At 40.3% G+C, this 15697-nt stretch overlaps 1 protein-coding gene across 6 annotated transcripts; it reads left to right on the top strand.

Annotated features, from left to right (window-relative positions):
- Positions 1–1740: 1740 nt before the first annotated feature.
- Positions 1741–14427, top strand: GHITM (growth hormone inducible transmembrane protein). 6 transcript variants are annotated; one of them, XM_027698614.1, is made up of 9 exons: positions 1741–1759; positions 4792–4951; positions 6421–6520; positions 7695–7806; positions 9147–9288; positions 10359–10467; positions 11507–11695; positions 12258–12429; positions 13202–14427. In XM_027698614.1, exons 2-9 carry the CDS (start codon positions 4823–4825, stop codon positions 13287–13289), a joined length of 1041 nt encoding a protein of 346 aa, XP_027554415.1. In that variant the 5' UTR covers positions 1741–1759; positions 4792–4822; the 3' UTR covers positions 13290–14427. The 6 variants fall into 6 exon arrangements, with proteins under 6 accessions (XP_027554415.1, XP_027554409.1, XP_027554411.1 ...); XM_027698608.1 differs by lacking the exon at positions 1741–1759 and adding an exon at positions 3297–3405; XM_027698610.1 differs by lacking the exon at positions 1741–1759 and adding an exon at positions 3648–3707.
- The last annotated feature ends 1270 nt before the right edge of the window (positions 14428–15697 follow it).

The following is a 15697-nucleotide window of genomic DNA, read 5'->3' as shown; positions in this document are numbered from 1 at the left end:
AAACATGGCCTATTGGGAAAAAAAAAAAAAAGAATTTTTTATGTCAGTACAGGTTTTTCTGTTTATATTTTTGATTACTGAAGAAGAATTTACCAATTTTCAAAAAAGTCAGTATTTTTGTGGAGGCTTTTTTGTATTTTTGTTTCTTTAATTACATATTACCTAGAGATAATGTTTACTGTTTTCCAAACACCTCTAATTAGTGCATATCACTCTTAAAAAAATAAGTGCTTCAGTTCCTTCAGGAATCATCATTATAGTAATACTTCATAGACTCATAGAATAGCTGTGGTTGGCAGGGGCATCTGGAGATCATTTCGGCCAACCCTCCTGCACAAGCAGGTTGCTTAGGACTATGTCCAGTCACCTTTTGAAAATCTCCTCAGATGGAGACTCCACAATGCTCTGAGCAATCCATTCCACTGATTGATCACTCTTATAGTAAAAAAAAAAAAAAAAACTAAAAAATTCTTATGTTTAAACAAAATGTCTTGTATTTCAGTTTATGTCCTTTGTCTCTTGTCCTGTCACTGGAAATCACTGAGAAGAGTCTGGCTCCTTCTCCTTTACTCCCTGCCATCATTGGTACACATTGATAAGGTCCTCTAAGCTCTCTCTTCTTCAGATAAAGCAGTCCCACCTCTCTCAGCCTGTCCTTGTTACTTAATCACCTCTGTGGCCCTTTGCTGGACTCTCTCCAATATGTCCATAGTTTTCTGCTTTCCAGCTGGACAGCCCCAGCCTGTGTTGGTGGATGGGGCTGTTCCTCCCCAGGTGCAGGGCTTTGCACTTCCTTTTGCTGAATGGCATGACATTCCTGTTTGCCCAATTCTCATGCCAATCTACGTCCCTCTGGATGGCAGCACAACCATCTGGTGTAGAACCCACCCCTCCGAGCGTTGTATCCCCTGCAAACCTGAGGGCACGCTCTGCCCCATCATCCAGGTCATTAACAACGATGCTAAACAGCACTGGACCCAGACCCAGGTGGTGGATGCACAGTGCACTTGAAGACAATCCCATGAAGGAACAGCGCATTGGAGTTACAAAGCCAATTTTTATGTGTGCATTTGGCTGCTCTCTCACCAATGAGCCTCCATTATCCCTGCTTTTGTCAGCATGAGCTCCAACTACTGCAAAAGCCCAGCCAGCTGCTTTGCAGCTCTGCAGCAGACCCAGGTGGCACAGGGACTGAAGCTGCTGCCTTCCTGCCTGAGAGAAAGTCAGGTACAGTGGCACCAGCAGAGAGGATCCAACCTGCTGCTTTCAACTGAAAAACTCTTTAGGACATAAGAGGCCACTGTTTACTCACTCGCACACAGATTTTGCTAGCTGGAATATTTCCAGTGTTGGTCATCTAGTAGAAAAGGAGTTATCTGCTAACAGGCAAGTTTCTGTAATTTGGGTTGCCTCTGACAAAACTATGTATTTAAGAAACAGCTGGGAAAAAGCTAGATTGAGTATCTTATTTGAAAGTCCCAGGAGAGTTCTTTACATGATTATATGCCGTAGTAAAAGAGATGTTTGATTCCTTGCATAAATTATTACTATTAATAACTGAATTATAAATTTAAATATTAATTATTCTAATGAATCCTTTAGTACCTAACAATTAGAGAGTGTTACAAACTCTGAAATAAGCACTACAACTCTCTAAATAAACAACGTATTTGTGGCCTGAAACTGCCATTTTTTCTTACAAGGTAGGAGAAAGCTCTGGATTTTCATTTATTCCAACAGAAAGCAAACAAGTGTCAGAGTAAGTAAGAATCAGACCTCAAATCCCATTAGACTTAGCCCCCTTTGATGGAATTTCTACCCTTCTATCATGCATTCTTCTTCTTCATTCTTCTAATTCAAATTCTTCTTCAAGATCATATGTGCTGGTGCATTTTCAGACCTCTCCCACGTGTGATCTCCCTTATCTGACTTCCATTCTGCAAACTAGCAGTTCACTGTATTTCCTTTCTTATAATTTAAACAAAGGGTCTCCAAGATATGGAGAGGCTAATATCACAATTCGCAAAAGCATGTCTGTAACTCTATTTCTGCACTTAATTCTGTATTCAACACTTTTTTTAAAAATATATATATTTTGTCTTTGATCCTGCTCAAGACTTTCACAATATGTTTTACTTGGCTGTGAAGAACCATGCCCATATGTAGTGTTAAGGTTGAAAGAAACTACAGAGTTGTAGCTGTAGTGGGGCTGGAAAGGGGCTCCCAAAGCAAACACAGTTTGCCAAAAAGTTCTCTGAAGAATACTGAGTGTCTCAGTAGTGCCCGGCTCATAGTTCATACTAGAGTTAGGATTAGCTCTAGCACGGAGAGAACAAGAAATGCTGATATGCAGCGGGGATGGGGCTGGCAAAGGAGAAATAAGGCTGCCAAAATAATTCTTCTGATAATAGTAAGGGTCTGGACTGAGCCATGTCACGAGCCTTTGGTTTAGGGTTAGTGCTGGTGGAGAGTAAAAGCCAGAGGTCCAGTTGGAGTTGAGCTGCAAGAACTTCAGAGAGAAAATTTCCCTGAGGAATTGATAGTCCAGGGAAGTGCTGCTCTGCTTTTCCTAGGGCTCAGTTTAGCATTAGGGTTACACTCGGAAAATATCTCAGAGCTCCAAGCAGAGTGATGCTGGAAAGAAGCTGCCAGAAGAGAAATAGTTTAGCCCAAAAGGGGAATGTTTAGCCCCTGCAAAGGCTCTGGAGTGCCCTTGCAAGGCTGGGATTAGGGCTGGCAGCATCCATTTCTGTAATTTATGTACACAATATTGTATTTTATGCTTATCTGGCATGTGAGCACCTTACAGCACGTAATATAATCCACATGCAAGAGAGGTGTAACTCCAAAGAGGTTAACAAAGGGGGAGATTTATCTCCTTGTTCATGCTAGACTGCTGAGCCGTAAGGGAAGGGAGTACAAAGGTCCTTAACCTTGTGACACCCTGAGAAGGGGAAGACTTAAATTTACGGGCAGTGAGGGGCAGAGGTGACACGGGGGCCGTGAGGTGTGCGGGCTGGCACTTAACGGTCACATTGGTATAAGATCCATATATCCAATATCCGTATCTCTTGATATCTCCGTACAACATTGACACGGCCCTGCACTCCCGTCACACCCGGCCGGGGCGGCCGCGCGCCCCCTGCTGGTTCGGCCGCCCCTCGGCAGCACCGGCCCCGCCCGCGCGCTTCCAGAACCTTCCCCACCCGCCTCAAAGATGGCCGCCGCGCGGCACCTCCCCCGCCCCCTCCAGCCAATGGCGCCTGCAGGCTCCGCGATCACGTGGGCCGGGCGAGCCAATCGGGGCAGGGAGCGCCAGGGGCGGGCTGACGTCAGTTCCGCTGCCGAGGGGTTGGGGTCGCGCGGAGCCGGAGCGGGGTGGGCGCGTAGGAGGCGGCGGGGCAGGTACGGGCCGGGAGGAGACGGGCTGGGGGTGTGTGGGGAGAGGCAGGGCCTAAAACGAGCGATGGTCCGCGGCCCACCCAGGCTGAGGCGGCCGTGGCCGCCGCCCTGCCGTGACCGGGAGGGGTTTGAGGTGCGGCGGTGACTGCGCAGCGCTGCGTTACGTTAGTGCCGGTTATGGCCAGTTAATACGCAGGAATGTCTGTGGGGTTTTATTCTGGTTTTAGCTCTTATGCGCTTCAGGTTGTGTTGCTCCAAGTATCAGTTTCCAGGGGAAAAAAGGCCAAGATCCCAGAGTTGGCACTGTGAGTTTCTGCAGGCCTTGTCGTCCCAATCTGGGTGCAGTGGGACAGGTCGGGATGTTCCTCGTAAAGTGCTTCCCGTTATGGAAGCAGGATTTCATAGCTCTGCTTCAGGGCAAAGTAGCTTTCTAGCAGCAGGATTAATTTCTCGCTGTCGCGTCTCTATGGTTAATGTGAGCTGTCCGGTGCTCTGCGTGCTTGTTCTCACGCGTGTTTATTAAGTTTACCTTTATTTAGGATACTCTTAGATCATACTGGACGCTGCACATGTAAGGTATAACCTTTGAAAAAAAGGTACTGGTAGTTGGGGTGTCCTGTGATATCAGAGGTTGTGTGTATTCGTAATTAAGGGGTGTGTGTGTGGGAGTGTATGACATGCACCGTTTGTGGCAGTGAGGGATAGTTTTCATACTGCCTGCGGAACACAAGGGCTGTGTCTGTCGGTCTGGCCAGGAGTGGCGTCCGTGTTTTCTGGACAGGACTGCTCAGTATGACCACAACCTGTGTTCTGGGCTGTGACCTTGACTGAGTGCTGTGCCCACAAAACCAACTAATTCTTTAAAGGATAGCTTAAAGTTTCTCTTAAAACTTTTTTCTACCACATATGTTGTGCTGTTTACTCATTTGGATTTAGACTTAGCTGGAGTTTAAGTAAGTTTGGAGCAGCTTTTTGAGCATTTATGTGGAGCGCAGAGTACTCATGCAGTGTTATGTCTCAAAGTGAAGGTTAGTTGCCAGGGTAACTCAAATGTAAGTACACAACGGATCTTGATTTATTTTATGGCATGAAAAGTAGTATGTTCTCTGTTTTTTAGTAAGCTGTAAGAGAGAAGTCTCTGATGGAAGTGGGAGATAAATACAAGTGAAACAGAGTTAAACTGCATTTAGGAAGGTTTTATCTCTTATTACAGGAATTATAGTAATAATACTGGTTTGACTGTAGGCTTTTTTTTTTTTCATTTGGGGATTTTTTTGTTTTATTTTTTATTTTCTTTACTTTTATTGTGGTTGAGAATAAGTAGTAAGTGTGCCTTGTCTGAAAACCTTGTAAGAAAATAGTAAAATGTATTTTCTTGTGTATTTGCAGGAACACAGTGTGTTAAGTTATCTGAGCAACCATGCTCGCTGCAAGGCTGGTGTGCCTGAGGGCACTATCATGCCAGACTATCCGCCCTGCTATCACTCAGGCTTCCCCAGCCTTGAGGAACTCCAATATAAAAGCATACAGGCTGTGGCAGCCTAACCAGGTAATGTAAATCCTCTTTCTGATGGTCCCAGCAGCAGGTATTTTAAGGAGTTGAGCGTGTTGCCGAAAGAATCACTTTGCATGGGGTACCTGCTTTGAATGATCAAAAGTATTCTGCTTGTTTGAGGTACCTGCTCTAAATTACTGAAGGAAGAATATTGCTCAGTCCAACCACAGGGTTTTTAAAGCATTTGAAGTGATATCTTCTGTTCCAATTACTTATTTTTCTCTTGGAATTAATGGGAAAAATAACTTAAAGGAGACAGTTAGCGATGGATAGGCCTTACTGTGTAAAGTGGGAGGAACAGAAATTCTTGTCCTGTCTCCCTATTTCCAAGTTACGGTCTTAAATATAACATTAAAGTAAAAACTTTCTTTGTAATTATTTTAGTCCCAACATGTGTTTAGAGCTGTAGCCCAGGTTAGAGGGATTTCTGAGCTATGGCAGGACAATCACAAATCTAACCAGCAACTTTAGAAACTTGTCATTGTACTGAGACATTGTCTATTTATTCTTCATTGAGAGAAGATGTTGCAGACATGCTTTCTAGCCAGGCAGAAAGCAATTATAAGAGGATGTTGCTCTTCTGTCACCTCTGTGGTGAAACTACCAGTGGCAAATTCTTCACTTCCTTTGTGTTTTCCTCTTGAGCGTTCCAGGTTTGTAGATGTGTTGGGTTTCTTTGTGTATGTGCGAGTTTTCGAGTTTTGGACGGGATTTTGTTAGCTGCTAAACACAGCAAAACTGAAGGGCTATGGTAAAGGTCCTGACTTGTAGAGCTCTGATGGCTGATGGTAATACTTTAGATCTCGAGTTTTAGCGTTAAACTCATAGCTTTGAGTGAGTCCTTGGCTGCTCAGGTGCAAGTTTAATTTAAAATTACCTGGAAAAAATGGTAAGAAAACTTCAAAAGTTGTTTTTGAACTTTAATATGAGTTTATTCTGTGTTGCTTTTGCAACTGAGACTTTGAGTAGCATAGTATAGTTCCTTGGAGCTTGTCTGTCTGTAAAATGTTAAGTTTATAGGCCGTTGTTCAAAGTTTGTTCTCTAAATCAAGGTGAGAGTTGAAAGCAAAGAATTCAGGCTGCTTTTCCAAATTTAGTGTCTGTAAAATGTAAATATTGTGCTAGAATATTTTTTTACAAAAAAAGAGTAAAGATTATGTTTTTACATTTAACAAAAAGGTATATGGCAGTGTTTAGTATGGTGGGACAAGAGCAGAAGAAAGCAGTCTGAGAACTTCAGCTTCTGGAATTCACTGCATTGGTTCTGTATGTAGAGTGTGTGAATGTTTTTCATAAAGGTTTCTAAACTTTAATGTTCAGTTGTTTTCCTTGAACACAGTTGCGTCATATGTTTGGGAGTTAAGCACAGAGTATGTAACAATTTCAAGTGTAGCAAGTAAGTTGATAAGAATGTCTTATTTTATTTCATAATATCTTTCTTATGCTGTTTCCGAATCCAACAGTGTTATGCCACCAGAGTAAGAACAGGTGTAAGGCGTGGAAAACTTGGCCAGGAAGTTAAAGAAGCAGCGTTTGAACCATCTGCAGAAACTGCACTTAAAGGTAGAGTAGTTCTGCTTTAAATACTCAGTATTTACTCAATTGAAAACTTCCTTGAAGAAATATGTTTTTTTCAAACCGTTAAAGAGACTGAGAATATTGTTTCTTACATAAGTTTGCTTAGTGCTCTTCAAACAACTGGAAACAGTTCTCTGCTTGTCTTTAAGCTGCTTTTGACAACTAGTAAGTCAGAAATTATTGTCTCTTAATGGAGATTTGGTTGCAGATATCAAAAAATAAACTACAGTTGCTTTCTGCGTCTACTCTGTGAACTGTTTACAGGAAAAAAATTCTACAGCGTGTACAGTTTGCAAAAAAGTGGTTTTGGTGTTACAGTTCTCTAAGAAATTGGCTTACTATGCTTGCTGGTATATCCAGGTGTTTGTAATTTCTGTGGCTTACAAAGGGGTTTCTACTTAGTGTTCAGCAGAACAGACTTGTAAATGTCTAATTATTACATTGAATTGGTAAATAGATTATGTATATTGGCTGGATAGTGTCTTGACTATAACACACTTGGTAAAATTGTAGTCTTAGAGTTACACAACTGAAGGTATTTAGTCACAATTGTTCTTCAGTTATAACAGTGTTTATGATTGAGGCTTACACTTGTAGCAGTAATTGATAGGTGGCACAAATCAGGCAGTAGAAAGCAATGGTAAATCAAGTGGTGGTGTTACCCATGAGCTTTGGAAATCCCTTTTCAAACTGGTGTGGATATAATTGCTTCCAAAAAACCCTCGAAGGAACAAGCATTAAGGGCAGATGAATGAGAGGAAAGGACCCAATATCTAGTTTTTGTACTGTTTTTTAGCAAGTTGAATAGTGAAATCATATACAAAATCAACTGACAGTTGAACTCTTCCATTAGAGACTCTGTTAACTGGTTTTGTACTGGAAATCCTGTCACTGTAATGAAGGTCAGTAAACCTGGCACACTATGAGCTGGACTCTTCTTACTTTTTTGTGATGCTGTATTGTGTTGGTGGGGTGAATCTCAAGTTTTTCCCATGTAGCTCATTGAGAACTGGTGATGCACTGACCTGAAGTGGAGCTTTAAGAAGGAAGATTAGCACAGATCAGCTATTGCAGATACAGCAAAACTTATGTGAGGATGTTGTTAACTATCCAAGAAAAAGCATTCATGAGAGTGTGGGGTTTCTATTTCTTTATACAGCTGATCGCCTGGGGAAAATTATTGTTGCTGGAGGGGCTGCTGTTGGCCTGGGGGCCCTCTGTTACTATGGATTGGGCATGTCCAGTGAGATTGGAGCTATTGAAAGGGCTGCGTAAGTAAGATGGGTTACTTTTTTTAATTAAAGAGTGCACTAAGCAAATCTCCCTCCCCTTCATATCTGCTCACCCAGTGTGCACACAGCTTACACTTTTTTTAAGCTCTGAACAGAAAACCCTCCCCTCTGTCTCTGCGGGTTTTCAAAGCATATAACTGAAAGCAAAACTAGAACTGTTTAATTATCCAATATGCTTAAATGGATATTGATGGGAGTTCCTTTGTTTTGCTAAATCTGAAATTTATTTTTGAAGAGTATATAAATTTGTCTTATGAGGTTTGCCCCAGATAACTTCAGAAGGGTGACCTTCTGAAAAACTTACTGCTAAGACCACTTTCCCTGGTGTTCCTGTGAGAGTGTTCATTAAACTTTAATACAGCTGTTGAAAAGAGAGTCTCCACTAAACACCGTGTCTTAGCATAAACCTTGCTCTAATAAATGTTTTGCTTAAAACTTTGGTGTATTGCTTTTTGATCAACCAAAACGTGACTGATAGCAAAACTGTGCAGTCAGACTTAAAAGATGGTTAGTGATAAGCATGGGCTTGGGAGAAGTGTGTGCTGGAGACATTTTGCTTTACTTTGCATTTGTATTTGGAAGTGGCTATCTGCATTTATACTGAATGCTTGCTGGTTGTATCTGTGAGAGGCTTTTCATATGTAAGCTGTGTCTGGGTTTTTTTCTCCATGAACCTTGAAGTAATGGGTCAAAAGAGTAAAATAGGAGAAAATGTGTTTAGTAATAGGAGAAAATAAGTTTAGTATTATCAGGGAAAGTTTTTTGTCCATGCTGTGAGCAGATGATAGTGCAGAAATTCATTCATGTCCAGGTCTGTTACTATTGTTAGGGCTCTCAAAATGACGTTTGTCTTGTGGTGTCACATAATCATGTGCACTGTGACTCAGCAATTTGTGAGCTGCTCAGGAGGCAATGTGCTCACTGGTGTGTACCCAGTACACATTCCATAGGCCTTTTTCCTGGAACCAGTTTGTTATATATGCACCATTCTCTATTTTTCTGTAGTTAAAAGCATTCATTATTCACTTTCCCCTGTATACTTCCAACTTAGAATTGGATTATAGTTAGCATTATTTGTAACTTGTAATTATTTGTATTTGTGTTTCTACAGAGTTACATTAGACTGTACCAGCAAGATTGAAAGGTTCAGCCCCCTTGCAAAGTAAACTCATGGCAGAAGTTGCTAGACCACATCACTGTTACGAAACCTCCCTTATACCCATAGCTATGAATATATGTAACAGCTTGATTGTGTTTTTAGTTGTTCTCCATTTGGAAACTGGTAACTGCACAGTTGTGTGTGACTGCTTATTTTTCAGTATTTGGCCAGACTACGTGAAGCAGAGAATTCAGTCCACGTACATGTACTTTGCGGGAAGCATTGGCATGACAGCACTGTCTGCTGTGGCTGTAAGCAGAACTCCAGCACTCATGAGCCTTATGACACGGGGCTCCTGGCTGGTAAGTTCATGTTATAAAAATGAAAGTATTTACTGAGAAATACCCCCAAATGTGATGGTTGATATAAAAAAAAAAAAGAGAGATGTAAACTAATTAGTGAAAAGTAAAGCAAAACTTCACTTACATTCGTGTCTTTATCCATAAAGACCCTTCAGGTATCCTAATGATATTTTGTGATTTAAGATTTGGTGAGTCTAATTACGTGCTGATGTGGACTTTCTATACTACTTTGATATTTTGTCAAAGACAAAATACATGAGCAAAAAAAATGCTATGTCATCCTTACTAGCTGTGTAAGTAAGAACCTCTTTAAATAGCTACCTGAAGCTCATGAAACTGTTTCTGTTGCTGTCTGGAAATGGAAATGGAGGTCTCTGTGCATTCTTACACTTCCCTGTACTGTCCCGTATTGCTCTTTCAAAGCTGTCTCCTGTTTACCAACGCTGAAACAATACTGGTGGGCAAATCATCCAGGCAAAACACTAACAAAATCTGTCTGCTTAGTGCATATTCAGTGTGTTAAGTGGAGTGAAATGATAATAGTTAAATGCCAACACCTACATAAGTTAAGGAGATTAATTAAATAATGCATCCTTGGTGATAAACCAAAGTTGTACATTTCTGACCATTCTGCATGGAATCATCAGTAAGAGGAGGTAAAAGGTCATTGGCGGTCATTGGCAGCAAAAGATGTAAACTGAGTATTGGCTTTGGTGGAGAAATGTACAAGAAAAAAAGTAAGGCTAATACATTTCAGGTACCTTAATGAGAATGAGAGTAAGGGGCAGGACCATGTGTTTTCTTTCTGTAACTTACACAGCTGAGATTGTTACCAGCTTAACCAATAAACGTGTATTCTTAGAAGACTGAGTAAAAATAAAATGAAAATTACTGTAAACTGATATTACAAAGATTTGACTGTAACCTTACAGGAGTAAAACTGACGAACACTCATTATGAATTAGGTTGCTGGTTTCACAAGAATTACACTATTGACTTTTAAACTAGAGGTTAGAACAGAGACCATATGCCTTAATGCTAACTTGAGCTCTGTAATTCTGTTTCTACAGGCAATTGGTGCGACTTTTGCAGCTATGATTGGTGCTGGAATGTTGGTCAGGTCCATATCCTATGAAAACAGTCCAATAGCTAAACATGCAGCTTGGATGTTGCATTCAGGTTTGTGATTTTAATGTTTGTTGTAGAGATGTCTGTGCTTCAGTGTGACCAGATTCTTACTTTAACAAAACTTTGACTTTAAAGTCAATTTTTATATACTGCTGTAGGAGAGTTAAGGTTTATCAGAGACCATTGAGAACTCCTGAATGTCAGGGAAGAATTCCTAAGTGTCCTTAACAGAACTCTAGTTTTTTCATAATCTTCTAGAAGAAGTCAGGCTCAAGTTAAACTTGAGATACGTATATGACATATGGGATAGAACTAACTGGTTTTGTAGCTCTTTGGTTTTGTGACTGCTTTCTGACACTCTAGCTTCTGTAAGCTCTCTTGCCTATGCTAACCGTTTCAGTATTAGTTTACTACTGAGGTATGTGTCCATCAGGTATTTAAGTTGTGAGTACAGATCAGTTTCTCACTAAGAATACCTACTTCAAATAACAGTGGCTATCATTTTTCAAAACTGTTTTGACAGAAATATTTTATGGTTCAGCAAAGCCACGTGGATGCTGGACATTAGAATCATATTTGCCTCTCCAGAGCTTCTCTGCCAAGAAGAAGTTATGTTTATTGTAGCAATTGTTAAGTTAAACAACCTAATATGATAATAATTAACTAGATAAGTTTCATACAAGACTAGCAAAAAATCTGACTTATTTGCCTAACTGATAATTCTACCAGACATCTGTGCTGCTTTTCAGTGTCACATGTTCCCAATGCTATTATGTAGTTGATTAGTCCATGCCAAGTATCTCTTACCAGCTCTGTCTTGAACCGATCAGTATGTTGACTTTTGTTAGTCTTTTTTCCAAAGACCAGCTCCCTGAAGTACTCTCCAGAGCTAGATAAAAGTAGGTCATGGAATTTAAGGTTGTTAATTTGTTGTGCTCTCTTCTAGATAAGTGCACAGTCAAGTACATTGATATTTTGTTGTGTGAGTGGATTAGATTGAGCCATGCCATCTGAATGGAGGGGGAAAGAATCCATTGTTTTGAGACGTGGTGTTCCAAACCTTACATGTGTTTTGTTTTGCTTTGGGTAGGTGTCATGGGGGCGGTGGTGGCTCCTCTAGCCTTCCTGGGTGGTCCCTTGCTGGTCAGAGCTGCCTGGTACACCACTGGAATCGTCGGAGGGCTCTCAACTGTGGCCATGTGTGCTCCAAGTGAAAAATTCCTGAACATGGGAGGACCACTTGGCCTGGGCTTAGGCTTTGTTCTTGCCTCTTCCATTGGTAAAATACTGTTTTAATACTGTCATATAAAGTAGGTTATAAACTTAAGCTACTAAGGTGCAACTCACACTGAGTTGCAGGCTGATCTGTCCAGTTAAGATTTGCCTTATATAGCCCTGGCAACTCTAGCACAGCAGAAACTACTGTTATGCTTGTTCTTGAAAACAAACGTGAAGGTACAGTTCTGGGAAATGTTAGTCTGACAAACACCCACTAGTGGTGGCTTATATTTTTAGTTACTGCTGGTGAGTGGGGAAGACAGTCAATGTGATCTTAGTTCTCAATCCCCTTGTTCTTCTTTGTGTTTCTGGGCATTATTGCAGTCATAGGGAGAGAAGTACTTTATCATGAGAAAAATACACAGTTCCCTAGGTGTTCAAAATTCCTGGTTGTATATGTGACATCTTCAGTGTGTGTATTCAAGCTCTTGGTATCAAAACTGCACCACAAACCGAGAATTGAATACTTGCTGAAAAACATGTGTTACAGTAACTGAAGTTTGACCTAACTGAGAGTAGTAGATACACAGTTTTCTTTGACACTATTGTACATTCCTCTCCAGGATCCATGTTCTTGCCTCCTACTTCTGCTTTTGGTGCCGGCTTGTATTCCGTAGCCGTTTACGGTGGATTGGTGCTCTTTGGCATGTTCCTGCTCTACGATACACAGCTTGTTGTCAAGCGTGCAGAAACTCTTCCCTATTACGGAGTAACCAAATACGACCCAATCAATGCGTAAGTGTTCTGTGTTAGCAAAGCTGATCTCGGTGTCTGTGTAGGAATTTGCCCCAAGCTATATTGAAGTGTACTGTAAAAATAGCCTTTTGTTTATTGTTCAAGTGTATTGCGTTAAGCGTGAAGGATCACAGGTTTTAAAAATAACAATGAGAAGACAGTGAAGTTAAAGCTGAAAGCATCTGTCTGAATTGTGAGAAACAGTATTGAATGTGTGATGTCACGTGCCTCCAGCAGTGCATTCTGAAAAGTATTTTTGTTTTCTAAAGCATTGCTGATAGAATTTATAGCTGCTGTCTGAAAATAACTGTCAGTATTAGCTGATACAAAAAGTGTTAACCTTTCCATAGGCATTAAATACGTAATAGTCTTTGTCACTAAATAAAAAAGCTGCAATGGTGCAATAGTTAGGGAAGAAAGCATTAATTGACTCAGTAAAGAACAAATGTGACTAACAAGTAACTTCTTTGTAAATGTCTGTCTGATCTTAGGTGAATTCCTTACCTCCTTGGTAAAGTACAATATAAAAGCACAGGGCTCCTGTAGGAGAACAGTATACTGTCTGTTAGGACTTCTGTAAATAGTTCTTGCTGGCAGAGGTGGTAGAGCAAAAACAGGGGTGTTTTTTGACGTATCAAGCATTGAGGACAATCATAGTTGGATTTTGTTACAGATGCTTCATGAAGGCTTTTTAAATGAAGTATAATGGTGCGAAACACCAAATAATACTATTTCTGTTCAACAATATTAACTTTGATTTCTTGTTTCCTAGGTGCATGGGTATCTACACTGATACACTGAACATCTTTATTCGGGTGGCCACCATGCTTGCAGGTGGTGGAGGTGTCAGGAAAAAGTAAACTGAGACTCTTCTTTACAACTGTCGTGACAGCGTACCGAGTGCACAATACTGAATAAATATTCATGGTTTAAAGCAGTATTGTTCCAAGTGAGAATTTTAAAGCATTTCAGCATATTGTTTCAGTGCAATGTGATTCAGACTTAATAGTTTTTCTTCAGACACTTTCCAGCTCTGTGTTTAAAATAGTGCAAACTGCTTCTAATTGTACATTATTTTGGGAAAGTAAATTATTTTTAATATCTAAACAGTCTTACCTGCTTTTTAATGGGTTTGATGGCAGTTCACCTTTTACTTACTTTCTTTTACTGTGACTGCGTAGTAAAGGAAGTAATTCCTGAACTGGTATCCCATACGCAGGTAGGGACACAACCTACTTCATGAAATGCTGCTTAGATGCATCAATTTTCAGTTAAGATTGCATAATTTTATTTCAGTGACATCTTAAGAAAAACTGAATCAATTATATATGGCACTAAATGCAGTAATGACTTCGACCTGGCAGAAATTTCAGAAAGGTTTAAGCAGTTGTCAGAAATGTGTTGGATTTGACAGGTGAGGTGACCAAAAAGTGTAAAGGAGACAAGATGTGAAAACTATGCAACGTTTGTCCCATATGAACTTCAGTCTCTTTCTGGAGTAAACATGAGAATTCCTTGCTTTAATGCTGACTGGATATAATAGCTAGGTTATTTTGATATAGATTTATAAAATTGTTGAATGGCAATATAGCTGTGTCTTTCTTCTGGTGACTGTATTTCTGTACTGCAGATGAAGGTTGTCCTTCGTGCTCATCTCTTGGAACCTTGTACAATTGGCACAGAAAGAGGGAATTGGGGATGGCATGCGGGAAACCCCAGTATCTTAAGTTTACCGTACTGGTGTGTGCTTTAGTCTGTTTACCTCTTCTCCAAATTGGGATGTATAACTTGGTCTATAAGAAAAGTTCCCTAATAGTGAAATTGATTCAATAGTAAGAAATTTATACTTCACAAACTCTATATGTTGGAATAAAAGGTGAGTTCTTGAGCCAAGAAAGTTTCGACCTAATGTCAACAGCTCAGATTTTCAGTTTCTAGTAAATATGCTATGTTTATCTATTGACCTATGAACAATAAAATTCTAGCCTCACAAGTTGACTATTCTCACTTTCACTGTGTTAACAAATATTTTAGTACCCCTGCGCTAATAACATGGTGATTTTTTTTGTTTTGTTTTGTTAGGATTACAATTTCCTTTGTAAGAGAGGGCACATTCCTCTATATAAAAATGTGCAAAGATGGTTTTCATTTTCACTGTCGAGCATCTTTTGGGGATGTTTCCCTGATGTCTTCTGAAGAGGTGTGACTTGATTCTATGATCATACCTTGGTCCAGAATCAGATGTGTGAATAAACAGTAAAATGTAACTAGTTCTGAGCACTAAATAAGACCACTTGTTTCATCTCTCTTTCTGGACTAGGTTGGGAGTTATACTTAGCCCAGTCAAACTTTTGCTTACAGAAGATTAAGTTGTTTTTCGTAGCATATTGCATGGTATTTTTATTTTTTTCACAGGCTGATATGTAAGGGATTAGACCGAAGGGACCTAAGCACTGCATTGTTTGGTATAAGACTTTGACGCTCCAAATAAAATTTAATCCGGGAATTTTAGGACTCTTGGAACATTGGGATTAGATTTTATTTTGAAAACAAAGCTGGGAAGAGTTCAGAACAAATGGGAAGTTGCTGCTTTGTCCCTTCTGAAATGCAGCCAGAGGAAGCATTGCTGCTGCAGTGTTTTTGTACAATAACTCTTTGGCTGAGCACTTCCCCAGGATGTGTGGAATATAATTACCACTTGTCTTTGAGAAGAATCACAGTCAGTTCTTCACCTGTAGCAGGACTTTTAACCTCCAGCTAATTCTAAGCGCTGGGAAAAGGAGCAGTGCTCACTGGACATTCTGGTGTCTCAGGAGAAGTTCACAGAGAGCTTGTGGAAGTCCTTCAATTTATTGCCTAGTGATGTCCAAGCAAGAGAAAGTCCCAGGTTCTGCTCCCTACTCTCTGGGCAGTTCCATGTGTTTTGGATACACATAATCACTAGATAATATACGTAAACATCTCAGGTCATAGGAACCCATGGAAGGGAGTTCTCAAATCTCCAATCTTCAGCTACCCTTTGGTAAGATGACTTGTTTTATTTAGGATATAGATACTGGTCTTTTAGAAGACAAATAAGTTTTTACTTCCTTGTTGCTGTTTAATTTGTCCTTTAGCCAACATGCTGAGGAGGTATGTACTGCTAATGAAACACTTATGTGGAACTATCTTTACAAAACCAGCTCCCTCAACATCTTTGAGCTGTAGACTGAGTAGCAGTCTGGTATGACAGCAATAAATTTGTGCTATACTGCTTCACTGATCTACC

The sequence above is a fragment of the Neopelma chrysocephalum genome, unplaced genomic scaffold, assembly GCF_003984885.1.
Source record: "Neopelma chrysocephalum unplaced genomic scaffold, ASM398488v2 Primary Assembly neopelma1_131, whole genome shotgun sequence".
Lineage (NCBI taxonomy): Eukaryota > Metazoa > Chordata > Aves > Passeriformes > Pipridae > Neopelma > Neopelma chrysocephalum.
This window is presented reverse-complemented; position numbering and strand designations above follow the sequence as displayed.

Coding starts and splice junctions, on each gene's coding strand:
- GHITM (XM_027698614.1), top strand. CDS start 4,823: ATGCTCGCTGCAAGGCTGGTGTGCCTGAGGGCACTATCATGCCAGACT. Junction 10,468..11,506: donor AGCTTGGATGTTGCATTCAG/GTTTGTGATTTT, acceptor TGCTTTGGGTAG/GTGTCATGGGGGCGGTGGTG. Junction 12,430..13,201: donor AAATACGACCCAATCAATGC/GTAAGTGTTCTG, acceptor CTTGTTTCCTAG/GTGCATGGGTATCTACACTG.